Raw genomic sequence first — 27,891 nt, 5'->3', positions numbered from 1 at the left:
CCGTAGACAGCAGCCCACCAGGCTCCCCCATCCCAGGGATTCTCCAGGCAAGAATCATGTGTTTCGTATTGGTTAAGTGACAGTAATTTGTACCTTTAAAGGAATCAATTTCTTTAAATTATCAGTTTAGTCTGTGTTCAGTTGTTCATAGTTTTATTATCTTTTTTGTTGTCAGCAGGATCTGAAGTGATATGCTACACCTTATTCATTTCTGATACTGGAAATTTGTGTCTTCTCTTTTTCTTTGTCAGTCTTGCTAGAGGTTTGTCAATTTTATTGATCTTTTCAAGAAGCAGTTTTTTAAATTGATTTTTCAAGTTGTTTCTGTTTTCAGTTTTGTTCATTCTTTTCTTTATTAGTTTCTTTTCTCTCTTTGCTTTGGGTTTGTTTTGCTCTTCTTTTTCTAGTTTCTTTAGATGTGAGTTTAGATTACTGAATTGAGACTTCTCTTTTCTTCAGTTCAGTTCAGTTGCTCAGTCGTGTCTGACTCTTTGAGACCCCATGGACTGGAGTGTGCCAGGCTTCCCTGTCCAGCACCAACTCCCAGAGCTTGCTCAAACTCACGTACATTGAGTTGGTGATGCCATCCAACCATCTCATCCTCTGTCGTCCCCTTCTCCTTCTGCCTTCAATCTTTCCCAGCATCGGGATCTTTTCCAATGAGTCAGTTCTTTGCATCATGTGGCCAAAGTATTGGAGCTTCAGCTTCAACATCAGTTCTTCCAATGAATATTCAGGGTTAATTTCCTTTAGGATTGACTGTTTTGATCTCCTTGATGTCCAAGGGACTCTCAAGAGTCTTCTGCAACACCGCAGTTTAAAAGCATCAATTCTTTGGTGCTCAGCCTTCCCTAAGATCCAACTCTCACATCCATACATGACTACTGGAAAAAGCATACCTTTGACTAGACAGAAGTTTGTCAGAAAATAATGTCTTTTGCACAGAGTTGGACATGATTGACACGACTTAGTAGCAGCAGCAGCTTTTTAACATGCTGTTAAAAAGGTTTGTCATAGCTTTTCTTTCAAGGAGCTAGTGTCTTTTAATTTCATGGCTGAAGTCACCATCTGCAGTGATTTTGGAGCCCAAGAAAATAACTCGCACTGTTTCCATTGTTTCCCCATCTATTTGCCATGAAGTGATGGGACCAGATGCCATGATCTTAGTTTTCTGAATGTTGCGCTTTAAGCCAACTTTTTCATCCTCCTCTTTCACTTTCATCAAGAGGCTCTTTAGTTCCTCTTCACTTTCTGCCATAAGGGTGGTGTCATCTGCATATCTGAGGTTATTGATATTTCTCCCGGCAGTCTTGATTCCAGCTTGTGCTTCATCCAGCCTGGCATTTTGCATGATGTACTCTGTATATAAGTTAAATAAGCAGAGTGACAGTATACAGCCTTGAGGTACTCCTTTCTGAATTTGAACCAGTCTTTTGTTCCAGATCCAGTTAAACTGTTGCTTCTTGATTTGCATACAGACTTCTCAAGAGGCAGGTCAGGTGGTCTGGTATTCCAATCTCTTGAAGAATTTTCCACAGATTGTTGTGATCTACACAGTCAAAGCTTATGGTGTACCCCTTAATAACATATATATATATATACACACACACACCCCTTAATAACATATATATATATATGTTGGAGAAGGGAATGGCACCCCACTCCAGTAATTTTGCCTAGAAAATCCCATGGACAGAGGAGCCTGGTAGGCTGCAGTCCATGGGGTCGCTAGAGTCGGACACGACTGAGCGACTTCACTTTCACTTTTCACTTTCATGCAATGGAGAAGGAAATGGCAACCCACTCCAGTGTTCTTGCCTGGAGAATCCCAGGGACGGGGAAGCCTGGTGGGCTGCCATCTGTGGGGTTGCACAGAGTCAGACACGACTGAAGTGACTGAAGTGGAATGATTGCAATAGGTTCAGTTAATTTTCATCTCCTTATATAGTTACAAGTAATTCTTTCCTCATGATGAGAACTTAGATTTACTCTCTAAGCAACTTTCAAATATACCCCACAGCAGTGTTAATTGTAGTCAACATGTTGTGCATTACATCCTTAGTACTTATTTATCTTATAACTGTGTACCTTTTGACCTTCTTCCTCCAATTTCTCCTCCCTCCAACTCTGGTAACCACAAGTCTGATTTCTATGAATTTGGTTGTTTTTTGCTTTTTTTTTTTTCCCTCTGAGATTCCACATATAAGTGAAGTGATATAGTATTTGTTTTACTCTGACTAATTTCACTTAGTATAATGCCTTCCAGGTCTACTAATCTGATCTATCAGATTTTCCTCTGTAACCAATTCAGGTTTCCTGACATCTTTTGGACAAGAGAATACATAAATCTGACACTCAGTTCATGTGTCTTGTTTAGTTGGACCAGGCACTTCGGTTCAGGATTTCACTGCACCGTGGCTCAGCACAGTTGTACCATTCTGACTTTTGAAAGTACAAGAATTGGAGCTCTGTGTGCCAAAAAGTCTTTGAGAAATTAAGAGAATGGTAGAACCTTTAGAATTAATGAAACTGGACAACTACCTGTCCTCCTATACTATGCTTCCAAATGGAAAAAAAAATTAAAAAGATGTTTATGGAGAGCACATCTGGGGGGATAGAGAGAGAAAGAAAGAAAATAAGAGTGAATTCAAGATGTTCCATGTGTCCATGACCTTGATATTGAGTTAAAAGCCTCAGAGCAGGATGGAATAAAGTGAACTAACTGTCTTTGGTAAGGGAAAAAATGCCTTTCCCTTTGGGGCACTGGCAGTGTTGCCCAACTGAACTTCCTGCAGTAATAGAAATGGTTTATTTCTGAGCTGTCCTGTGTGGTAGCCACTCGACATACATGACTGTTGAGCAGTTGCAGTGTGGCCAGTGCAATTGGAAAACTGAATTTTCAATTGTATTCAATTTCAAGTAAAGAAATGGAAGAAACATAAATATAAATAGCCACCCATTATTTAAGTTATTTTATCACTATGACAAGTGGGAGTCTTAGGTCATTTACCTAATACCTTTTTCATTTTTTACTACTTTTTTATTATTATTATTGTACCATAGCAATAATATTGAAATGCACCTGCTATAAAGGCATGTGTTTATTCATCCCCTCATGTAGATGTTAACAAAGATCTTCCACAATTCAGGTGGTGTTGGTATCTTATCCATAGTTCATGTATCAATGTATGTTGCTGAAATAGTAACATAAGCATACTGTAGCATAAACATACTTATTATATGTTGTTGTTCCTAGTAAGAGTGTTGAAAAGATTGAGGAAATTATTAGTGACAGCTCCTCAGAAAGTGAGGAAGATGAAGAACAACCTGATCATCGTCAGGAAGCAAATGCAGATTTGCCATCAGAATATTGGCAAATTCAGAAGCTGGTGAAATATTTGAAGGTGAGAGAGAAACCTTTTATACTGTATTTGCAATGTTTATTTTAAATTTTTTCCCAAAAATATATATTCTGCTTTCAAGTTTACTATATATTTCTTTCAAGTAACGGTAGTAACTATCCCTATTATTATTTAAGTGTGCACATGGGAAGGTCTTATTACTCTGAGGATAGTGAGATTTGTCCTCATGGAGCAGTTGGGCTGCCTGGTACCAGCCCTCTCCCCTAGGTGGGGAGAAGGCAGTGGACCATGGCAGCCGTCAGATATTGTGACTTACACCACTGTGTGACTAGCAGGATGGCATGATGGAAAGAGCAAGGGGTTTTGAAGCTGGACTTAGACTGAATTCTAGATTGTGTTGCTAACTATCTGTGACTGTTGAAAAGTATGGTTTGCAGCCTTAATCTTCCTGACCCATGGGGTAAAATTAGTAATATCCACTCTAGGATTATTTTAAGGACTGAGAAAACACAGGTGAAAGATGTGGTGTGGTGTCTGATACGTTGTAGGTACTTAAAATATGTGTTGGTCTGTTTCTGCTACTCTCTTACGTGAGATGCCATGTGTGAAAACATTTTGTAATAATAAATAAATGACCCATATAATATTGTATTTAAGTCCTCAGATAAGGGTGGGGCAAGGAAAACGATTTGCTCAAACCCAGATCAATATTAATTTCTGATGTTGGACAGTGAATCTTGGTAATAGCTAGGCCCTGTCTAAAGTTACCATCCAGAAATCCTTTTGAAAACAACACTCTGACTTACCTCAGCTTGTCCTCCTCCATTTGCTAGGCTTTGCATATTTAAAGAAATTTACATGACTCCTAAATTACTAAAGGGTACTTTTCCTGTACCTTTGAGGTCATCCCAAGCTGACAGCTCAAACAGTCTATATGCATATTTTCATGAATTCAGAAAAGCTCCTCCCTCCCGCCAGGTGAGCAATCTGATAGGTATAAGTAAGCTAAAAAAGTTTTTCCTAAAAGAAAAATATGTCCACTTCCTCTGTTGGCATCATCTCAGCTGCAACTCTAAGCACGTCTCAAAGAATTCTTTTATGTTTTCCTGAATCCTGAGAAAAATTAGTCAAGAAATTGGGAAAATGGGAAATTAGAATTAAAGTTGACAGTTAAAGTTTGATAATCTTCCTGAAGACATGACAGGTTCAAAGGAATCTACTGACATCATGGAGAGCAGGACAAGTTGATTATCTTAGTGATCATTCTACAGTGTTTGTGGTTGTCAAAGCAACACACTGTGCACATGAGATATACCAAGGATTCCCAATGTATCAGGGTCCCCTGTATCAGGCCGTGGCCTGTTAGCAACTGGGCACACAGCAGGAGGTGAGTGGCAGGCTAGTGAGTGAAGCTTCATCTGTATTTACAGCCGCTCCCTATCACTTGCATTACCACCTGAGCTACGCCACCCGTCAGGTCAGTGGCAGCACTAGATTCTCATAGGAGTGCGACCCCTACTGTGAACATCGCATGTGAGGCGTGCAGTGTTTTCCATGAAACTGGTCCCTGGTGCTAAAAAGGTTGGGAACTGCTGAGATATACAATTATATTTGCCAGTTATCCCTCAATAAAGTTTAGAAAAAGAAAATTCTGGCAGCAGAATCAAAGGTGAAGGTAGACATTTCCAGGCATCAGGACAGGAGCCAGTGAGAGATAAGTGGTCTCAGCCCAGGCGGTCAGCCTCACTTATTGCCGTGCTCCGAATGTGTCCGTGCAGGATGGTGAGTCATTCTTGTAAAAATAAATGGTACATTTATATGCATCATATCCTTTACACAAATCCTATTAGTGGTGTTCTAAGAAATAACAAATTTGTGAAGCAAAATAAGTCATTAAATGTGAAATTTTGACCTGTGATTCTTGTAGCCTTGCTGAACTTGCTGGAAATCTCAACTGTAAGTCATTTAGATGTACTCGGACACTTTTTCAGTGTTTAAATATTCACTGTATTGTGTATACTGTGTATTACAATTTGTTCTTTGCTAGTAATTTAACAGAAGAAATCCAAAGCGAGGAAGATGTGAATGTACGTTGTGCAACAGTCCATCATGATGCCAGAAACTGATGTAAAATTTGAGTTAGCAAATGATCTGATTATCTAATGATAATTAGCAAACCATTTATCCTCAATGGTTAAATCAGAATCAGGGCAAGCAGATAAAATATTTTCATCATTGGAAAAGAAAATGAGGGTATATGAAGCAAACCCTAATGCCCACCTTGGCTCTGCTTTTGAAAGCTTCTTAACAATTTGACTGCTGTCAATGCAAAATGAAAGAAAAAATTTTTTAATATCGGACATATTTGTACTGAAATAAAAATTAAGACTATTGGATAGGACAATTGATGCTTTGCTTTGTGTATTTTAAAATTGTATTTTAAGAATATCTTATAAATGTTAAATATTTTACTTTTTTCTTTCAACTTTTTAAATGGATTTTATTTACCATTTATTTTGTGTGATATTCCCTCTTCTAGTGTTTACTGTTATCAAATTTCAGGTGGAGATCACTTTTACATGGGATTGTAATAGGTATAGTGTTTTTTTTTTTCCTTACAAAAAACCTCTGAAATTTTTAGTATTTCTATCACAAAAAAGACGTGTGGTTTATTACAGAAATAATTTACCATTATAGTCATCCTTACTATTTAGTTGCATGTAAATAAATAAAATTTAGCAACACATATGAAATAACATGATTTCAGGAATTCCTGAGAACTTCTGGGAATTCCAGTTTCTTATTCTGGAATCTGGAAGATTCACATTTGCTGGGAATTTGGAGGCAGTCTTGTGGAGCACAGGCTGACGTTTCGGTCCCACAGTTCTGCCCCCACCTTGGCAGGAGTCTTTGTGCACAAACCACCCAATCAGCACAGTGGCCAGTCCTGCAGGCAGGGCAGCCATGTGCAGACTCTGGAGACCTTCCTGGCCTTTCCTGAATCACAGGGCCACCCATGGCCTCTATGCACAAGGAGTGTGTTATCTGAGGACGCTCTGGCCACAGAGATGTCTGCCACCAACACTTGAGTCAGGCACTGGGGCTTGGACACGGCCTCTGGAAGAAGATTTGGAAGAGCCCTGGTGTTTATGCATAGAATTTGGGTCTGTTAACTTTTTTTCATTAATAAAACGAGATAAAGAGTCCAAACAGCAGAAGCATCAGCCAGGTCAGAAGGCAGAATAATGGAGCAGTTAGAAAGACAACCTTCAATGTCAACAAGTCTTCAACTGAGTTGAGCTTCCACCACCTACTATCTCAGCAGCCTTGGGGGTGCTGGCCATCCTCTGTAAGCTTTGGTCTCCTAATTGTTCCAGATGGCAAGATAAAAGATCTCACCTTTTAGGATTATTATTAGTATTAGGTGAGATCTAACACATCTAAGTGCTTTAGCATGAAGGGCTCAGCCCCTGTTAGCAATGATAAATCTTTCTATTGCACATTATTATTATAAACAACATAAGGTGGGGAGTCTAATGACCCGCACAGATGGTCTTCGGCTTTTGCTTTAAGATTCTGGTAACCAATAAAAGGAAGAAATACAGTGAGTTCATACAGTGAGGGACTCTTTCCATCATAAGGTAAAAACAACCCCCTTGCCAATGAGTGTAACTGATCCTGGTGCTAAGAACAGAAAGAATTTCCTCCTCAAGAGCGTAAGGGGGCAGACAGTGGGTTGGTGGTGCCCCACGTCCTCCACAGTATCCTCCCCATGAACACCGCTAAGAGTGTCTCATTATTGAGTCACTAGCTTGCATTTTTCAACTATTTGGGATAAATGCATATAGTGGTGGATCAAAAAGAGATGCACCGTTGCGCTCCCAGAACAGCTCAGGAAAGCGTGTATTGATGAAGTGCTACTCAAACTCACACAAGTTACCCCTCAGTAATTCATGTGCAAATGTGATACTTTGGGCCAGACAGTAAATGGCTTGAAATTATTATAGTTCCCCACAGGTAAATATTCTTAACATAGCCAATAAAAGAAAAAGTATATCTACAAAAGCTTTCAGGATTTTCAACACAGTTAAATGTTTTTCTGTGGAGACACAAAAGGATATGAAAAATCTATGAAATGCAAATTTGAACGTCTCTAGATAATCTCAAAATAAATAAATCTGATACAGTAATTTACAAAATTATGTAAATTTAGACTTCTTCCAGCAGAGAAATGTTCATGTTGACCTGACTCTTCACTTACCATTTTCCAAGTACAGCAATGTCTGTGATTGTTGAAAAAGTTTTGATGAGTTCATTAATAGCCAAACAAGTAAATTAGTGATACAGCTTAGTATTTATCCAGAGCTATGAGCTCAGATCTTGGCACATGATAAAGGGACTAAGTCTTTAATGATTTGGCTTTGACACACATCCATTTCAACTTGGACATTTTACATCTGTGTATATTCTTTTAATCTGGAGTTTTAGAACACAATTTAATTTTTAAACTAATGGATACATTGCATTTTTATTCCCCAACCTTCCAATGTCTTTCCCCCCACATCACTGGTGACTCTGGGCTTCAAATGAAGTAATGAAGTAATAAGCTCCTTATTCAGCTACCTTCTGTACTTACCTTCTCACAGCTTGTCTATCTCATTAGCTACAGCTGATTAATCTCATTTCTGAATCTTGCAGGATGTCTTCAAATGAGCACAGGCTTGCCTCTCAATCTTTTGCTCAGGAGGGACAGTGACAAAATGAGGTTCCCAAGGGGCCAGACCATCCTTCACTCTCAGCTCCTTGAGAATAGTGCTGTTCCCTCTGCTGTTGGTGTCGTTCTCCACCTTCTCTTGCTCCCCCTTCTCCTCCCTTTCTTGACCCCTTCTCCTTGGAGACGTATTGTTTCCTTGCCACATTTGTATGAATATTATCTTCTCCCCATTCATGGTTGCTTCAAAATCTTGCAACAAAAATATTTTGCTATATGTGAGTATCAGTGATAGGGGGAAACAGTTGCTAAGGTCTATACCCCACACTAACACTAAAAATACAGCAAGTTTTACTCATTTCTAAGTCAGAAATGTATTGGGCACCTTTGTGAGATAGGAGGCAAGTTGGGGGATTTGTTGTGTCTTGGAAATGTGGATTTCTTCATCACAAGTATTCTAATATTGTTAATATAAGTAGGTACTCTTTGGGCTTCCCAGGTGGTATCAGTGGTAAAGAACCCACCTGCCAATGCAAGAGATGTAAGAGATGAGGGTTTGATCCCTGGGTTGGGCAGTTCCTCTGGAGGAGGGCACAGCAACCCACTCCAGGATTCTTGACTGGAGAATCCCATCTGGGGATTCTGGGGAGCCTGGCAGACTACAGTCCATAGGGTCGCAAAGAATCGGACATGACTGAAGTGACTTAGCACACATGCATGCAGGTACTCTTTAGTAACATGATAAAAAATGTTAAAAGATCATAATTATAAGTAGATCTACATTTCATACACCTTAGTGCAGTAGTCCCCAGCCTTTTTGGCATCAGGGAAAGGTTTCGTGGAAGACAATTTTTCTATGAACCAGGAATGGGAGGGTGGTTTGGGGATGATTCCAGCGCACTGCATTTATTGTGTACTGTATTTCTATTATTATTACATCAGCTCCACCTCAGATCATCAGGCATTAGATTTCAGAGGTTGGGGACCTCTGCCTTGTTGTTCAGTTCAGTTCAGTTGCTCAGTCGTGTCCGACTCTTTGTGACCCCATGAATCACAGCACGCCAGGCCTCCCTGTCCATCATCAACTCCCAGAGTTTATTCAAACTCATGTCCATCGAGTCGGTGATGCCATCCAGCCATCTCATCCTCTGTCGTTCCCTTCTCCTCCTGCCTCCAATCCCTCCCAGCATCAGAGTCTTTTCCAATGAGTCAACTCTTCACATGAGGTGGCCAAAGTATTGGAGTTTCAGCTTTAGCATCAGTCCTTCCAAAGAACACCCAGGGCTGATCTCCTTTAGAATGGACTGGTTGGATCTCCTTGCAGTCCAAGGGACTCTCAAGAGTCTTCTCCAACACCACAGTTCAAAAGCATCAATTCTTCGGCGCTCAGCTTTCTTCACAGTCCAACTCTCACATCCATACATGACCACTGGAAAAACCATAGCCTTGACTAGACGGACCTTTGTTGGCAAAGTAATGTCTCTGCTTTTGAATATGCTATCTAGGTTGGTCATAACTTTCCTTCCAAGGAGTAAGCATCTTTTAATTTCATGGCTGCAGTTACCATCTGCAGTGATTTTGGAGCCCCCAGAAATAAAGTCTGCCACTGCTTCCACTGCTTCCCCATCTATTTCCCATGAAGTGATGGGACCAGATGCCATGATCTTAGTTTTCTGAATGTTGAGTTTTAAGCCAACTTTTTCACTCTCCTCTTTGACTTTCATCAAGAGGCTTTTTAGTTCCTCTTCACTTTCTGCCATAAGGGTGGTGTCATCTGCATATCTGAGGTGATTGATATTTCTCCTGGTAATCTTGATTCCAGCTTGTGCTTCTTCCAGTCCAGCATTTCTCATGATGTACTCTGCATATAAGTTTAATAAGCAGGGTGACAATATACAACCTTGACGTATTCCTTTTCCTATTTGGAACCAGTCTGTTGTTCCATGTCCAGTTCTAACTGTTGCTTCCTGACCTGCATATAGGTTTCTCAAGAGGCAGGTCAGGTGGTCTGGTATTCCCATCTCTTTCAGAATTTTCCACAGTTTATTGTGATCCACACAGTGTTATTGCCTTGGTGTGCTGCTAAGTCACTTCAGTCGTGTCCAACTCTGTGCAACCCCATAGACGGCAGCCCACCAGGCTCCTCTGTCCCTGGGATTCTCCAGGCAAGAACACTGGAGTGGGTTGCCATTTCCTGCTCCAGTGCATGAAAGTGAAAAGTGAAAGTGAAGTCGCTCAGTCGTGCCCGACTTAGCGACCCCATGGACTGCAGCCTACCAGGCTCCTCTGTCCATGGAATTTTCCAGGCAAGAGTACTAGAGTAGGGCTGCCATTGCCTTCTCCAACTGCCTTGGTGTAAGTATCCTTAAAACTGAAGAACGAATTTCTGGATCCAGAATTGAAAGCCTGTTGGAATCCATTTCTTTGTGGGTTGAAGGTGGTTTGGATATGGAATTTAAAACTATAGGATCGGGAAATTCAAGAGAACATAGAGGAGACTAGGAAATGGTTGGTGAACTTTTAGATAGCTGGAAGGGATCTCAGAGGCTGGCTTTAGAATCCTGCTTTATCTACTCTATGGGCTTTTTTTTTTTTTCTTTTTCTTCAAATTTTTTTTTCCTAATTTTATTTTATTTTTAAACTTTACATAATTGTATTAGTTTTGCCAAATATCAAAATGAATCCACCACAGGTATACATGTGTTCCCCATCCCGAACCCTCCTCCCTCCTCCCTCCCCATACCATCCCTCTGGGCCGTCCCAGTGCACCAGCCCCAAGCATCCAGCATCGCGCATCGAACCTGGACTGGCAACTCGTTTCCTACATGATATTTTACATGTTTCATTGCCATTCTCCCAAATCTTCCCACCCTCTCCCTCTCCCACAGAGTCCATAAGACTGTTCTATACATCAGTGTCTCTTTTGCTGTCTCGTATACAGAGTTATTGTTACCATCTTTCTAAATTCCATATATATGTGTTAGTATACTGTATTTATGTTTTTCCTTCTGGCTTACTTCACTCTGTATAATAGGCTCCAGTTTCATCCACCTCATTAGAACTGATTCAAATGTATTCTTTTTAATGGCTGAGTAATACTCCATTGTGTATATGTACCACAGCTTTCTTATCCATTCATCTGCTGATGGACATCTAGGTTGCTTCCATGTCTTGGCTATGGGCATTTTGGAGGGATGTCATTTGAGGATAAGACCTCTGCCCCCGCAGCCCCAGGCTCATCTGGGATGACATTAGCAAGCAGATTTGGAGCCCTTCTGGGAAGTGCTTTGTTCCTCTGGACTTATTCTTGAGTACTTGCTGCCCTAATGGAGGAATCCAGGGTGTGTTCCCCAGGGCCACTTCCCCAGGCGTAACTCCTCCATGCAGGATGACTGTTTCTGCACCTGAGATTTTGATCCAGGTCCACCCTGGGGAAACAGGCAGACAAAAGCATTGCTTTAAAAAGCTGAGTTCAGCAGCAGGTGGTTTGCAAAATGAATCCCAGTGGAAAGACCGGAAGCCAGTGACCTGTGGCCCTGATGGAGGGTGTTGGGGCCGTGGAATGGAGTAGTGTTCTTGGGAGCAGTCAGGAAAGGGCCAAGAGAGAAGCCAGGCCAGTTTCTCAGGAGGGTCTGGGGTGGTGCAGATTAAGTTTGGAAAGAGTGAAATATCCAAATAGAAAGATCCATACGGTAGTTGGAAATAAAGGGTTGACGCTCCAATTATTGGTTAGAAATGGGGTTACCTTTTTGGTAGAGGAATGAAAGGCTTAGGAAAATGTGGAGCAGATGAGCCTGTTTGTGTCTTTTTATTCATGATTGAACGTGACCTCTTAACAAGCTAATCAGAAGCTACAGTGCTTGAATTAGTACATACAACCAACACTGTTTATGAATCAAAATATTTATGTTAAATGGTAGCCTTTAAATATTAGTTTGCCACCTTATAAGCAGATTGCTTTTTTGGTCCTTTTTTTTTTTTTTTTTTTTTAATCTTAAAGAAAGTAACATTTGGGACTTCCCTAGCAGTCCAGTGGTTAAGACTTCGCCTTACAATGCAGGAGGTGTGGGTTTGATTCCTTGTCAGGGAGTTAGGATCCTGCATTGCCTTGTGGCCAAAAAACCAAAACACAAACAATATTGTAACAAATTCAATAAGGACTTTAAAAATGGTCCACATTAAAAAAAAATCTTTAAAAAGTGGTAACATTTTATTTGGTTATTTTATGCAACCAGTTAGTGGATTAAAAAGATTAATTAAAGGAAGACAAAAAATTAAAGTTTTTGAAACTGAAGAGAAAAAAAAATGTTTATTTTAAAGTCATTTTCTCTTCAATTGATAACTCCTACATGTTAACACTGTGAAGAGCTAGATATATGAAGGCTGGGGAAAGAAGGGCTTGTTAAATTCAGAAATGTGGTAGCAGCCTAGAGTATGATGCTGGGGCAAACTTTGTTCCCAAGTTCTAGAAGGGTGACCATGGCATCTGATCACAGGTCACTCAGCAGAGAGTGGCTGGCGTGGACTGCTGAGTGACAGCTTATGATCATGGCAAGGCATCACATATTAATCCTCTCCTGCCATCCATGATGTGTGGTGAGAGCTAGTGACTACTTTATTTATTCTATGTGGTTAAACTTGTGTGGGTTTCACCTTTCATGTGAGCCAAGGATCTTGCTGGTTCCTCTTCTGTTATGTATCCACAAGCTCTGTATCCTCAGGCCATGAGATGTGAAGATACATGGTGGTTCCCCAGCTCAGCAGTGACAAGGACTCTACTTCAGGGCAACATCTATTAATAAAGGATGTCACATCAAAATCCCAGGAGGCTTCTGAAGAGACTTTCCAGGCTCCTTCCCTGGAATGTTTCGATTTCCTCTCTGGAGGAGTATTCTTGGCAAAGACATTTTCAGACTTGAAAACCTTTGTTAAAGACTGCATTTGTGGGGCTCAGTTCCTGCATGATCTTCCACGAATTGATTAAGACACACACATAGACACACACACACACACACACACACACACACACACGGCCTTCATTGGTTAGAGAGTTCTCTTAAGTGGAAGCTGGGAGTTATATGGTTTTTCATCAGAGGAATTTTGATGTACTTTGTGTCAATTACAGTTAATTAAATTCCTTTCCCATTACTTGGTTTTGGGGATGGAGTGGCAGGTAGTGTGATCCCTGTTTCATTGGTGGAAAAGTTGAGAAATACTTCACTCCAGGCCACACAGAAGGTAGCTGTGGGCCGGGAAGGCGTCCAGGGTCTATGGTTATTGCTCGTTGCCTGGTTGCTCTGTCCCTCTGTCCAGAAGCTCAGAGCCCAGGGGACCCAAAGGCCTCACTGTTGAACACGCCTATTTTCTCTCTGTTTTTTTTTCACTCTGAGTAAGTGACTAGGTACGCATGGACTACTTCTGCACAAAGGAATTCAGTGTTCATTTTTGGGAGGCAGGATCAGAGTGCACTAGCTTTTTACTTAAAGAGATGGAAAGAATGTGAAAGAGCAGTGTTATTATTATTAAAAAGAATCTTCCAAAAATGGGAAACAGTGGTCACTGCTTATGCATCCAGATAAACTCCAGTAGTTGAGAAGGAAAATTAGTACCATTTTCCTGAGAAACATGCTTTAAGTTAATGCATATGTTTTGACATTGTTATGAGTTGATTTTGAAAATAGTCTCCAAGATGAAAAGAGTGGGAGGACTTTAAAAAAAGTTACCTGATAGTCATCAGAAGATATTTCAATTCCGTTTTCTAATGAAATTCCTACTCAGCAGAGTCTGCATTTACATTTTCTTAAATACTGTGAAGTGGAAGTGTTAGTCGCTCAGTTGTATACAACTCTTTGCAACTGTATGAACTGCAGCCTGCCAGACTTCTCTGTCCATGGGGTTCTCCAGGCAAGAATACTGGAGTGGGTAGCCATTCCCTTCCCCAGGGGACCTTCCCAACTCGGAATCGAACCTTGGTCTCTTGCATTGCAGGCAGATTCTTTACTGTCTGAGCCACCAGAGAAACCCCTAAATGGTGTAGTGTAATAATTTTACTTATTCAGATTGAGATGTGTGACTTGTATAATGCCCACTAAGAAGGATTAGTCATCTTTTATTTTTATAGCAGAAGAGACAGTGGAAGTGGTGAAGGGGACTTGCCCTCTGAGCTCTACAGATACAACAGTAACTTGTTTTCAGTTTTTGAGCTTTAAACTTGCTTTGCCTCTGGGCAATCATAAATAAGAGTGGAGAAAAAGCAAAGATAACTATATGAGTATGGTAAATACACCACTGAATCATAACCATATATATGGCTCCTAGCTCACATTATGCAATCACATCCACTTAACTACTGAAAAATGACAATATGAAAAATCTCTAGGGACGTCTCTTAAAGTTTAACTCTATTCATTCTCTCAAGAACATGTACCACTAACTAATCCGGGTAGAGCATAATTAGAGCATACACACTGCCATCTAGCAATTCATATGATTTTTGATTAGAAAGATTATTGATATCTAAGGCAGTTTTGTGTAATGATCTGAAAATGTAACAGATCTGTTCAGGGAATTTGCTGACTGATGTGTTTGCAACAACAATATTTTTTATTCCTCAAAGCATGCCTCCAACCCAAAGTTATTTGAGAGGCTAAATAGAGAAAAGAAGTTTTTGTCTAGTTCCTGATTTATGTAATCCAGTGGATTGCTTCACTTTTTTGGGTTAAAAACACATGTTATACAAGTTTGAATGCTGAAGAATTTCTAAGTGTAGGGGTTGAGGAGTAAGAGGTACCAGATTTGGTATAAATGATGTTTCACTTCACATATATCTAGAAATCCTCTGTCCCTTTTTCATCCACTAGCCTTTGAGCTTCCTGCTGGCAGTGGCTGTGGATTCTAATCCAGCTCTTGGTCTGGCTGGCAATGCCCTGCTGATACTTCCATGACACACAGAGCCTGGCAGAGGCTTGTGTTCCTCTTCTGGTCCATCCTTTATCTCCTCTGTATTTAGAGTATTATAAAATAACACATTGACATATGCTCATTGTACCTATTCAAGCCATGCCAAAGAATAAAAGTGAACGCCCTCCAGGTGTTTGTGTATATACATACACATATGTAACTTTCATATGTAAAATGCAGTCAGACTATGATTCTACATTGTACCTTTAGTCTTAATATTTCATACTCTGTCTTGGTGATCTTTCATATCTACCTTACTCCTTTTAATTGCTCCATAGTATTTCATTTTACATATATCAGTAATTTAACAATTCCTTTGTTGGTAACCTTTTAGATTTTCTCCCCAAATCAATTTTTGTTCTGACGATGCAGCCGCAAATATTTTTACGTATGCTTTGGACGTTGTATGTATTTCCATAGGATGAATTGTTTGAAATAGAATTGCTTGCGTGAAAGAGTACGCACATTTCAAATGTTGATAGTTCTCATGGGGAGTTGTTGTTCAAGGGGTGTAAAAGTTCAGTTATGAAAGGTGAACGAGTTCTGTAACATTGAACCTGTAGTTAACAATGCTGTTTACACTTAAAAAATGTAAGGGGGAGATCTCACATTGTGTTGTGCCGTGTGTGAGTCGCTTCAGTCGTGTCTAACTCTGTGACCCCGTGGGCTTTAACCTGCCAGGCTCCTCTGACCATGGGATTCTCCAGGCAAGAATACTGGAGCGGGTTGCCATGCTCTATTAGCATACAAAAAATGGGGAGGCATAGAGAAACTTTGGGAGTTGATGAGTATATTAATTGTCTTGATTGTGGTGCTGGTTTCACAGGTGTATGAATGTGTCCATCCTCATTAAATTGTGTGCATCAAATATATATAGTATTTTTGCATATCAATTATACCTCAGTAAAGACGTGTTTTTTAAAAAAGAATATGTGCACAGTGAAGCTGGAGAAATACTGCATTTTTAAATTTTATTTTAGAGGGAAATATAATGAAAAGTAATCAACCACATAAAAAATTTTTGATAACTCCCTTCAGAAAGTAAACATCCATTTACACTCTATCAGTAATAACATCAAAGGTTTACAACCTCAGACACACAATGAAATCAGCCCAGCTCTTAACAAAACAAAGACCGGATGCCCAGGTACCATTCATGGAAGTTTGGATTTAATTGGTTTGGAATGGGGTCTGGGCATTGATAGTCTTTAAAATCTCCCCAGGGTATTAAAATTACTCAACTAGGATTAAGATTTACTGTTATAAATTTTAACCTGCAGTCTTTTTTTGTTTTATAGGGTAGAAAATGTATCTTATGTGAATTTGCATGTTCCTGATTGTTAGTGAGATTGATAGAGTTTTCATATGTCAAGTAGTATTGTGTACCTTGCTTGTTTTCCTGTGTGGATGTCTTTTGATTCTTGATGCAAATTAATCCTTTGTTATGTGCAAATTTCTCTCAATTTGTCATATATCAAAGTCAGATGACAGGTTCATCCGCTCTTTCCTTCAGTGATCTGAATTGCTTCTTTTATCAAATATTGTCATTTCACTTTAAGAGTTTGTGTCCGGATCTTCCTACATTGATTTATTTGGATATTCCCGTGCTGTTTTAATTATTATAGCTTTGGTATATTTAAATATTTGGCCAGAGAGTTTTCTTAAAATATTTTAAACTACTTTTTGTATATTTTCCATTCCAGATCATCTTGACGATTCCAGAACCAAGTTTTTTTTTTTTAAAAAGCTAAAAAATGCTGCTAGGGTTTTGGTTGGCTTACATTAATTTGTAAATTATTTTTGGATAAATTACAGTTTTAATACTGTTGAATTATCCTATTAGGAAATATGGTATGACCATTCACTTATTTAATCTTTAATATACTTCAGTAAAACTTCATAGCTTTTCCTGCATATATTTGCAGCACATTTCTTGTGAGATTCACTCATAGCTATTTTTACTACTATTATTTTGCCAATACTGGCATAGGAACTTTTTTCAAATTACATACTTTGATTTGTTATTCTCAGCTATTCACTTTTGAATATTTCCTTTGTATCCAGTCACTTTACTGAGCTACTTTTATTAATTATCATAATTATTCAGTTAATTCTTGTGAATCTTTCTAGAAAGACTGTTACATTTCCTACAGACTTTTCCTCATTGCAGTAACATTCCAGTAAATCATCAATTTCTGTAAATGTTCCATGGTGATTTAAAAAGAATGCGTAGGGAATCCTTGCATTGTTCCTTAACCATTCCTAACCAAAAAAACAAAATTCTTAGCAAGCCTGTAATCCAACAATCTGAGCCTAATTTCTTTTTTCTTCTGGAACAATATTTTCTCTTTTTCCTTGCAATTTCCTTTTGAGTCTCATCTCTTGCGGCCCAGGTTTATGAGTACCGAATCTCAGCATAAAATCAGTCTTCAAATAAACAGAAGGCAAAGCGATATGTTTTACTACCTCAACTTATGTAGTTCTGTGCCACTCACTCGGGGCTCTGACTCTCGACCATTTCTGCTCCTGAGAGACGAAAAGTGTCTCTGAGCCAAGCCCCGCACTGGGTGCCCTGCCCCCCTGTCATCATTAATAAACAGTCGTTGGCAAGGGTCATGGCTCTCGCTCGGTGAGTGGCATGTTTGGAGGAAAAACTGCTGAGCACCTTGGAAGCCAGTTGGATGGCTGTGATGGTTGCGTCACAGGTCTCACCCGCCGCCTTCTGATTGTGGACAGTGGAGATGGGAACAGAGTGACCTCTGCTCCCCTTGCCACCCCTGCCCACCGTGCTGTCTCCCTGGGTCTCACAGGACGCCAGGAGGGATGACCCTGTGAGCATGTCTGCCATCACAGTGCCATCTGCCAACTCTGGCATCCTTTCCTGAACTGGGTTACTCGAAGCCGTTACAGCGCCTGATGAATCACCTGAGCCTGCTTTCTGTCCAGACATCAGCCCAGGCATTCTTTCCTCAGGGGAACCTTCCCTGATGCCCCCTGGCCCAGTTAAAGCCTCCCTGGTGTGGGTTTCCCTGGCCCTGTGCCCCCTCCCTTATGGCACCACTCAGACTTAAAGTTTCCGTTTACTGGGATGGACTTTAGAAAATTAAAATCGTTCTTCTCTACTCAACTGTGAGCTCCATAAAAGCAGAGCCCAAGCCTGTTTTTGTTTCCCAGGATGTCTCCAGGGCCTGGCATCAGACTTGGCAACTAGCTAAGTAAATAGTAAGCAAATTTGCTGAATGAAAGAATACAAAAGTGATTTCAGGCAGCTCTCTCTCTGTTTTACTCCTGAATACATTCTTCATCTCAACTTAGGCAATGTGTATTGCTTCTTTATCAACAGTAAGGGAGGATATTACTCTATACTAGATGGGGTAATATACTTATTTCAAAAATTTTATTTAAGTCCAGAAAAACATTATTATTATTTTTTTAAAATCCTCTATTCATTTTTTAAGAAGAAATTTTGAGAAAAGCGAGAAGCAACGTTCATCCAGTCTCATCGTGTTTGAAGCGTAATTGCAACCACGCATGAGGGCCTGCTGGTCAGGGAAAGGCGCATGAACTGTAAAATATCTGAAGGCCGGCAGACGTTGGAGGTGTTTAAGAAGCAGGAGGGGAAGGAGGACAACTAGCAGAGGAATCGCATTAATTCAAGACATGGAAAAGCTTATTGGAAGCATTCTTCAAAACCCTTCAGAAGCTAGTAAAATAATACTTTACTATGTTTTCCTCCAGCTTTAAAAAAGCCTCACAAACGTAAATCTGTGATAAAATGTGAAAATAAGTATTGGCAACTAATTACATTCTCGGGGGGATTTAATTTAAAAGGAGCGTATTTGCATATTTGTACTACTTCTCTTCAGTAAGATGTTTATGGCATCTGGTCAAAGTAGAATGGACATTTGAAAATCCTTCGACATAGTTGGTATTTAAAGAATAGCAATTGGCTAACGTTTGTGGCTCTGTACATTGAATATTTTGGCTCCCATCCGCTGGTATTCATTCTGAAAGATTTATAATCCTTTGGGGAATGTGGTCAGTGACAAGAGTAGAAGTAAATCCTGAAATGTGGAAAAACTAACTTTCCCTCATAAAAAACTGTTCTAAAAAAAATCCCTCAAGCCTATGAATATGTTTCCAGATTTTCAGAAAAAGCTGATGATTTACAGAAAAAAAAATTTTTTTTCTATAAAGATCTAACTTCTTAATGATAAATGTATATTTTCCATCATTTGGTTTCAAAATTGGCCTAAAGATAGTTCAGCAAAATACAAGATCTTATGTTTTGGGCATCAGCTGCAATTACATGACTTTTAAAAGTTTATGTCATCCGTTATAGTGTAAATAATGAAGTAAAACTCAAAAGGTGGAAATACTCTACAAGAGAAAAATGAGAAGAACTTGAAAGAGGAAGCCAAGCTGGTGCTGAATGTCTAAGCAGAAAACTGCTACCAAAGAAACTAGACACAGGAATAGGGAGTCAGGAAGATTCCCCATCATATATAACTGGGGATAGCAGGACAGAAATTCTTCTTTGGGGAGCTGGACCTGGTGGGAAGGGCTTTCCTGGCCTGACTGGGGCTGGACACGTTGTTGGACAGCTACTCGCTTCCTGCTCAGACTCCTGCTTGCGCTGAGTCTGAAGCCACTGCCTGAAGAATCCTCTTGATCTGAGGCTCTCAGCTTCCATTGTCCAACCGTTAAGAACCCAGCTCTGTTCCTGCAGGTGCCTGGGAGGAACTTTCTGCTTTCTTTTCACCATTTAAATTCAGAAAAAGAGCCTTGTTTAATGAGTTGTTTCTCTTCTTTGCTTTTCTTTTTTCTATGTTATTTTCCTTAGTTAATTATGATTAGTATTTAGATTCTCTCTTATGGTTTACAAAATATGTACCTTTTTCTAAGAGAGGCATTGGAGGAACTGGTGTGAGGGGTCCTGTGTCCCAAACAGGGGGTTCATGATACTGACAGTAACGATAGAACACACAGTGCTTTATGTTTTAAAACCAACTGTGGGGAAATTGGTAGCATTTACATTTCTCTTGTTATTTAGAAAAAGATGCTAAAAGCTCTAAGAACAAAACTTATTGTTTTAAATGTAAGTAATAAAATTAAGGCTCTTGTCATTCTAAACTTAATCTTGAATATAAAGGACAGCCTAGATTACCCAGAGGGAAAATTAGAAAGAAAAGCAGAAATGTCGTTCAGAGCACTTTTAGAGACGTGGAGGGAATATTCTGGAAGGGAGCAAGTAGAGTCTCTGAAGCCTAAACATTTCCTTCTTCACTTCTTGATGCTCACCCTCTACAGATCCCACTTTAGTTATAAACATATTGTGTTGAATTTATAAGAGGATTGGCATGTGTGTATTTGCATGATATGAAGGTGGGAAGCTTGAGTATAATTTCCATTTTTTTGTGCTAAGTCTACCTACACATATAATATATATGTATAACATAGCAATATAAAACCATGATTAGCAAATGATAGTAAATATAATTTGAAGATGTCTTCCCTCAGAAAAAGAAAAAGATGTATTTAGGCCATTGCTACTGCGTTTTGACATAGAATCCCAAGGCTGTGTTTTATGAACACCTTTTGCATAAAATAGCTTTTTCTTGGCTCCATTAGAAGTATTGCTTTTCTGTCTTATTAACTATTCCAGGAACTCTTATTTAGCAGACACTCTCAATAGCAGTTGCAGTAATATATGTATGTAGAAGTAATAATATATGCTATGTTCTTAAAAAGTTTTCAAAGCATTAATGATCAGTGGTTGTTACTTAATTTCCTAGCAGGCCTGATTCACTGATCATCATTAAAAATTTTTTATATCTCTTGGATTTTTTGAAGAAGCTGTTCCCCACTGCTCTTTACATGTGGTGATTAGCTAAACAGACGTTGATTTGCATGTTATTGGGCCAGCATTTCATTCATGACAGTGAAACGATCTTTTTCTCTCCTTCAGTCCACCCATCAGTTCCCAGGTTTTAGGAATTGCTTCCTCTTTCCCAGCCTCACAGCCTCACCCTGCTTATTCTCCATCCCACATGGATCACTGTGCTGCCTACCAGGCAGTTTGCTTTCTTCACGTTTTCTGTGTTCTAGACTATTCTGTAAACATCTGTAAGAATAATCTTCAGACACAGTTTGCACTGCAGCACACACAGTTCAGGGACTGCCTGTAACCCCACATAAACCTCACCTTCCTCAGAATCTCTTTCAAGGCTTGCCCCTGACTCTATTTAATATCATAATTCCACCTGATGTTGTAGCTGTTTAAAGCAGACAGACCACCTTAACATGGCAACTCTTAATTGGAATAATGTTTTATGACACCCTGAACAGCTTTCTTGTGCTTTAGCTCAGCATAATCCATTTAACAGATTATAACCTACTCAGAGAATTTTAAAAAACTAAACATGCTATGTATGGGGACACGTACTTCCCAGTTCATGGATTCATCAACGTTTAGTAAATTTCTATGGGAGCGTGATCTTATTTAACCTTTCTGTGGTCTTGGGTCTTTGCAGGGAGGAAATCAGACGGCTACTGTGATTGCATTGTGTTCAATGAAGGATTTTAACTTAGCACAAGAGACCTGCCAGTTGGCGATCAGGGATGTTGGAGGCCTTGAAGTTTTAATAAATTTACTTGAGACAGATGAAGTCAAATGTAAGGTGAGTGTCTTGATCACAGTGGACGAGGAGCCTTGATACACACGTGCTTCTCGTGGGTCTCTTCACGTGCTTCTCTTCTCAGTGCTGGGCATCTGCCCTTCCTGTTGCTTCTTGCTGGTATTTATCTATTTATTTATTTATTTTGGTCTTTATTTTTTACTGATAACTCACTTCTACTACAATTAGCTTCCCTTGTCAACTCTGTTTTTCTTCCTTGTCTTTTTGGCTCCTTTCCATTAGCTTATGCTTCTTAAATGATGAATGTTTGTTTATTTAACTGCAGGAAAATGCGGGGAATCGGGGGATGTGTATAACACCTGGGAATAGGAACAGTTCCCTTAAAAAACTTAATTGGGGAAGGATTTAGGTAGACTTGGAATTTTTTAAAAATATAGCACTGGTTCTGCATTAAGCATCCATTCATCTATAACTTTTTCTTCTCGTTTAGATTGGTTCATTAAAAATCCTGAAGGAAATCAGTCATAATCCTCAAATCAGACGTAATATTGTTGACCTTGGGGGCTTACCAGTTATGGTTAATATACTTGATTCTCCACATAAGAGTCTGAAATGCTTGGCAGCTGAGACAATTGCGAATGTTGCCAAGTTTAGGAGAGCCCGGCGGGTGGTGAGACGCCATGGAGGCATCACCAAGCTGGTGAGTAGGTGCCACTCATGGGGTTGGGCATCCCCTGTCCTTCCCTGCTCCTCCTGGACACTCAGTAACTCCTGGCTGTGTTCTGGGAATCTTTTTCTTGTGTAACATGCCCTTGAAAATTATTTTTGTGTATGTACATTGGCAAGCAGCCAAAAAAACATGTTCAACCTAATTTTTCAAAGAAATAATGAATTTTTTAAAATAGATGTCATTTTCACCTATCACACAAGTGGGGATACACATTCATATGGGGGGGCAGTGTTGGCGAGAGGGTGGTGACTGACTTCACTCAGTCTGAGACTGCCACAACATTGTTCATCAACTATAGTCCAATATTAAATAAGCAGTTTGAAAAAAAGAGGGTGACAATGGATGAAGCCCTCTGCAGTGGGACACTGTCTGGAGACCCACATCCTATGAGGAGATAGAGATAATTGTCCCCACAGAGACAGAGCAGCAGACACTCATCCTGCTGTTACTTACAGAAGTGACAACTGAAAACAACGTGTTTCACAGGATGAGATTAGTAAAACCCTAAGTGACACATCCACAACAAGTATCCATTGTCAGCTGTCAGTATTGTATCTTAGAAGTTTATTTAGTAACAAGGAATAAATGTATGTGTGAAAGTGAAAATGTTAATCACTCAGTCATGTCCAACTCTTTGCGACCCCATGGACTGTAGCCCGCCAGACTCCTCGAACAGAGGAATTTCCCAGGCAAGAATATGGGAGTGGGTTGCCATTTCCTTCTCCAGGGGATTTTCCCAACCCAGGAATTGAACCTGGGTCTCCTGCATTGCAGGGAGATACTTTACTATCTGAGCCACCAGGGAAGCCCCAAATGTATGTTTAATATTATATAAAATCATCACAGGATTAAAAACTGATACCCAATTTTTAAAGACCTTAGCTAACAACTAATAGAAAAATCACTTAAAATAATCAAAATTGTTCCTAAGGGGTTTTCTCTGAAACGACTACCAAATTTCCTCCCTACTATTCTACATTGGCCAGTTTGTTATATTACATATATAATCAGAAAACATGATTATTTCAATAACTGTCACTGGGAGAAAGAAGCTGGCTCAGGGTCCCTGCCCCAGCAGGAGGGACATTTAGAACGTGCAGTATTCACGTGCGTTTTCATCCTCACTGTGTCTTGAGTCACTCCCACAGCATTTATCACACTGGATGACATCACCTCTTTCCTACTTTAAGTTTCTTGAAGAGGAGAGACATGTCTTATTCATCTCAGTGTCATCCTCAGCACCTTACCCAGGACCTCACACACATTAACAGTTAAGAAATAGCTATTGAATGAGTGCAGATTCCATGTGAATATGTACATGGTGAAACATGTTCTGAAATTTCCTGAAAGAGATGCCGTGTAGTCGCTTGTGATCTGTAGAGCACTAAAGCTTAGGGTTATTTGCCTCAAAGTAAGATGGACTTGTGGTTGGATAGATGGATAAACAGATGGCTATGTGATGAAACAGAAGAATGTGGAAGAATGGTAATTATAGGACCTAGGGGATGGATGTGTGGATGTTGCCACATGAATATTTCAGCCTTCATGAAGATTTCAAAATTTTCATAATAAAATGTTGGAGAGAAAGGGAATTATTACTGTGATTATCATTATTCTACTTAAATAATGAATTCATGTGATAGGCTGGTGTGACTGTCTGCCAAAACTACTTCATAAGAATGATACAACAATAAAATGTTTTTATGGGCATCTTATGCAATGTGTGTTGTAGACTGGAGTTTGGACAGTTGCAGTCCCCTAATCAAAATAATGACATCTATTTAATTTTAATTCTAAATATATAGCTTTAAATGGAGTATATAGAAATAGTGAATGTTGTACAACTGAAAATAATAAAGCATTGTAAATCAACTATACTTCAATAAAATTTTAAACATTTAAATAAATAAAGATAGAAAAAATTTTGAATAAATTTAAAAAAGAGAGACTGAAGAGAGGAGATGTCACGTGCATCTTGAAAGGTGAACAGGTGTGTGTTAGGCAGACACATCAGAGAAAAGCGTTTAAAGATGGAGCTGTGCTGGTAAAGCCTGGAGCTAGAAAACAACACTGCATGCTTGGAAAGTAGGTGCTGTAACATGGCCAGACCCAGGATGAGATGGGCTGAGTAGTGAGAGATGAAGGTGGAGGACCATGGGGATCACACACAGTCTTATCCAGTAAGCTATGGAGACTGGACTTGGTGCAGTTAGGAAGGGTGTAACCAATGGGCAGGTCCTTTTAGAAAGTTCTCCCTGTGATCAAGCCCATCTTCCTGCTGTCCTGTGCCCAGAAGTTACCTGAAAGCCACTAAATAGTCTCCACCCTTGTCCTTGGGTGGAGACCATGTGTTGTTTAGACCACGTGCTTGTGTATGTGTGCTCAGTCGACTTTTTGCCACCCCATGGACTGTAGCCTGTGAGGCTTCTCTGTTCATGGGATTATCCCCCCAAGAATACTGGAGTCAGTTGCCATTTCCTTCTCTAGGGGATCTTCCTGAGCCAGGAATCAAATCCGAGACTCCTGACCACTGAGCCACCTGAGAAGTCCATGAGTGAGCACTAATTAAAGGCAGTGTCCTCTCTCTATGATCTTGGAATTAGGAATCAGTGGAATTAAGAATTGTCTGCTGCTCCCTTCTAAATGGCAGTCAAGATTAAGTGGGCAGTATCCATGGAATTTGGTCTCTGGTGAGAGAGGAATGGAGGAGACATACGGGGGATAAAGACAGCTCAGGGTGGCTGGCTTCACACCCTGTCCTTCACGGGCAGCCTGACACCCTGCTGTGTGCATTACCTTGCCTCTCCCTTGAGGGCTTCAGTGATTGGTAACTGCAGAGAGGAGAGAGGGGCCTGACAGCTGTGCATTTGGTCTAGTTGGTTTCGAAAGTTCAGGGTGATGGCTGTGTCCTCCAGAAAGGCCTCATGGTTTTAAGCGTGTACAGGCCAGAGAACTTTTCAGTTCTCTCTGTAAAGTTCTCACGGCTCTAGGGAGCCTACTTTCTGAGATACCAGGAATCAGGATGTGGTTTGCAAATCTTCCTCATTAGACGTTAGAGCCATATTAAGAAAATGCTATCTTGGGGGGATTAAATTTCATGTGGGAAGGAAATATAAAAGCTCCCAAATCTGGAGGACATTGTTTTGAAGGTTCTGTTTGTTCCTTTGACTGCTGAAAGTTAATTTCTTAAAGGATTCTTATTTTTGAGGGAGGTGAGCTTAGTAGCAACCCTGAGGTGATTGCAGGATGGGTTGTCTTTTTCTTTTTTCAAATAGTATTTTATTTTTTTAACTTAATTTTATTGGAGTATAGATGCTTTACAATGTGGTATTAGTTTTTACTGTACAGCAAAGAAAATCAGCTATCTCTCTCTATATATATCCCCTCTTTTTTTGGATTTCCTTCACATTTAGGTCACCATAGAGCCCTGAGTAGAGTTCCCTGTGCTATACAATAGGTTCTCATTAATTATCTATTTTATGTACATAGTATCAATAGTGTGTGTGTGTGTGTGTGTGTGTGTGTATCAGTCCCAGTCTCCCAATTCATTCCACCAACCCCTTCCCCTTGGTATCAATACATTTGTTCTCTACATCTGTGTCTCTATTTCTGCTTTGCAAGTAAGATCATCTATGCCATTTTTCTAACACATATACCCACATATATGTGTAAATATAGGTATGATATTTGTCTTTCTCTTTCTGGCTTAATTCACTCTGTGTAACAGTCTCTCAGTCCATCCAGGTCTCTACAAATGACCCAATATCATTCCTTTTTACGACTGAGTAGTATTCCATCATATAGATGTACCACATCGTCTTTATCCATTCCTCTGTTGGTGGACAGTTAGGTTGCTGCCAGGTCCTGGCTATTGTGAATGGTTTAAAGATCCCTGTCTGTGTTGTATTGATCTGCCCTCGTAGGTAGCTCTGCTTGACTGTGGGAAGCATTCTGGAGAACCTGCTCAGTCCAGCCTGTATGAGACCCGAGACGTGGAGGTGGCCCGCTGTGGGGCGCTGGCACTGTGGAGCTGCAGCAAGAGCTATGCGAACAAAGAGGCCATTCGTAAAGCAGGAGGCATCCCTTTGCTGGCGCGGCTCCTGAAGACTTCTCATGAAAACATGCTTATCCCGGTGGTGGGGACATTGCAGGAATGTGCCTCAGAGGTACACAGGCCAGCTCTGCTCACTGTGCTGTAATTTACCTTGACTTCCTTTAGTGGAAAAATGATTTATGAAGTTATCATAACTGCTAAGGAATTTTTTTTTTTAAAGTCACCATTCTTTTAGAAAAGCAAGAGATTTTCTAATCAGATAGAAAATTAATTACAATGGTGTTAGTCGCTCAGTCATGTCCAACTCTTTGTGACCCCATAGACTGTGGCCTGTGAGGCTCCTATGTTGATGGAATTCTCCAGGCAAAAATACTGGAGTGAGTTGCCATTTCCTACTCTAGGGGATCTTCCTGACCCAGTGATTGAGCCTAGGTCTCCTGCATTGCAGGCAGATTCTTTACTGACTGAGCCACCAGGGAAGCCCAATTACATTGGTACCTGGATGATATATTTTTTAAAATGTTGACTAAATTCTCTTAATGTTATATCAGTATGTTAAGCTCAGACTATGGTGTTTATTAAGAAAGTTTGTTCAGTGTTGTTATTAACAAATGTGAATAGACACATTTATGCATATTTATGCATTGTATAACTATTATAAGTTTATTTTCCTAGGAAAACTACCGAGCTGCAATCAAAGCTGAAAGGATCATCGAAAATCTGGTAAAGAACCTGAACAGTGAAAATGAACAGCTACAGGAGCATTGCGCCATGGCCATCTACCAGGTACAGTGGGCTCTCCTGCGTGGAGTTGAAGGTGGTGTTTCCTGAGGTCCCATTGCCCAGGGGTGGGACTCAGGAATCTGCATTCTTTATAAGAACCCCTAGGGATTTTGATGCACACGTAGGTCTGAGAGCTACTCTTCTGTTATGATGTGCTTTGTGTAAAATAGCCAGATATGTACATGGTGGCTCTGTGTTGCCTTTCGTATGTCCTATTCAAACACAATAGTTTTGGGAAATACATCTCCCACCAAGACACGATAGATGAATGAGTGTGTGTATTCCTGTTTTATCTTTTTATTAATTTTATCTTTTTATGTATTTGCTTTTTTAAATCTTCCTTAACACTTTGTGGGTTACAAGTTCCATAGTATACCAAAACACCAGATTAGAATGGTAAAGGGGACGGAGAGCTAGCCTTGACAGATTCGTCTCTGGCTGGCTACAAGCAGCACCAGTTTCTGCCTAATCAGAGTAGATTTCCTAGAAGAACACATTTTAAATGTGCAAAGTGAGAGAATGAGCCAGAAAGATGGAGTCAGAGGAAGGTTCATGTCAGTGAAGGGTTGTGTTAGTTTTCTGGAGCTGCCGTAACTGTACATGAGTGAAAGTGTTAGTCGCACAGTCGTGTCCGACTCTTTGTGACCACATGG

At 40.0% G+C, this 27,891-nt stretch overlaps 1 protein-coding gene across 9 annotated transcripts in view; it reads left to right on the top strand.

Annotated features, from left to right (window-relative positions):
• The window catches only part of ARMC4 (armadillo repeat containing 4), a 162,350-nt gene that overhangs the window by 45,095 nt on the left and 89,364 nt on the right, over positions 1-27,891 (top strand). For 8 of the 9 annotated variants that reach the window (XM_027559715.1, XM_027559718.1, XM_027559722.1 and 5 more), the window contains 5 exons: positions 3,257-3,404; positions 21,567-21,713; positions 22,162-22,371; positions 26,325-26,567; positions 27,131-27,241. In XM_027559715.1, coding sequence (XP_027415516.1) covers positions 3,257-3,404; positions 21,567-21,713; positions 22,162-22,371; positions 26,325-26,567; positions 27,131-27,241 — 859 coding nt within the window. The remainder of the gene's footprint in view (positions 1-3,256; positions 3,405-21,566; positions 21,714-22,161; positions 22,372-26,324; positions 26,568-27,130; positions 27,242-27,891) is intronic. The other variant, XM_027559721.1, reaches the window with a different exon arrangement.

Source organism: Bos indicus x Bos taurus, chromosome 13 (genome assembly GCF_003369695.1).
Source record: "Bos indicus x Bos taurus breed Angus x Brahman F1 hybrid chromosome 13, Bos_hybrid_MaternalHap_v2.0, whole genome shotgun sequence".
Classification (NCBI taxonomy): Eukaryota; Metazoa; Chordata; class Mammalia; order Artiodactyla; family Bovidae; genus Bos; species Bos indicus x Bos taurus.
This window is presented reverse-complemented; position numbering and strand designations above follow the sequence as displayed.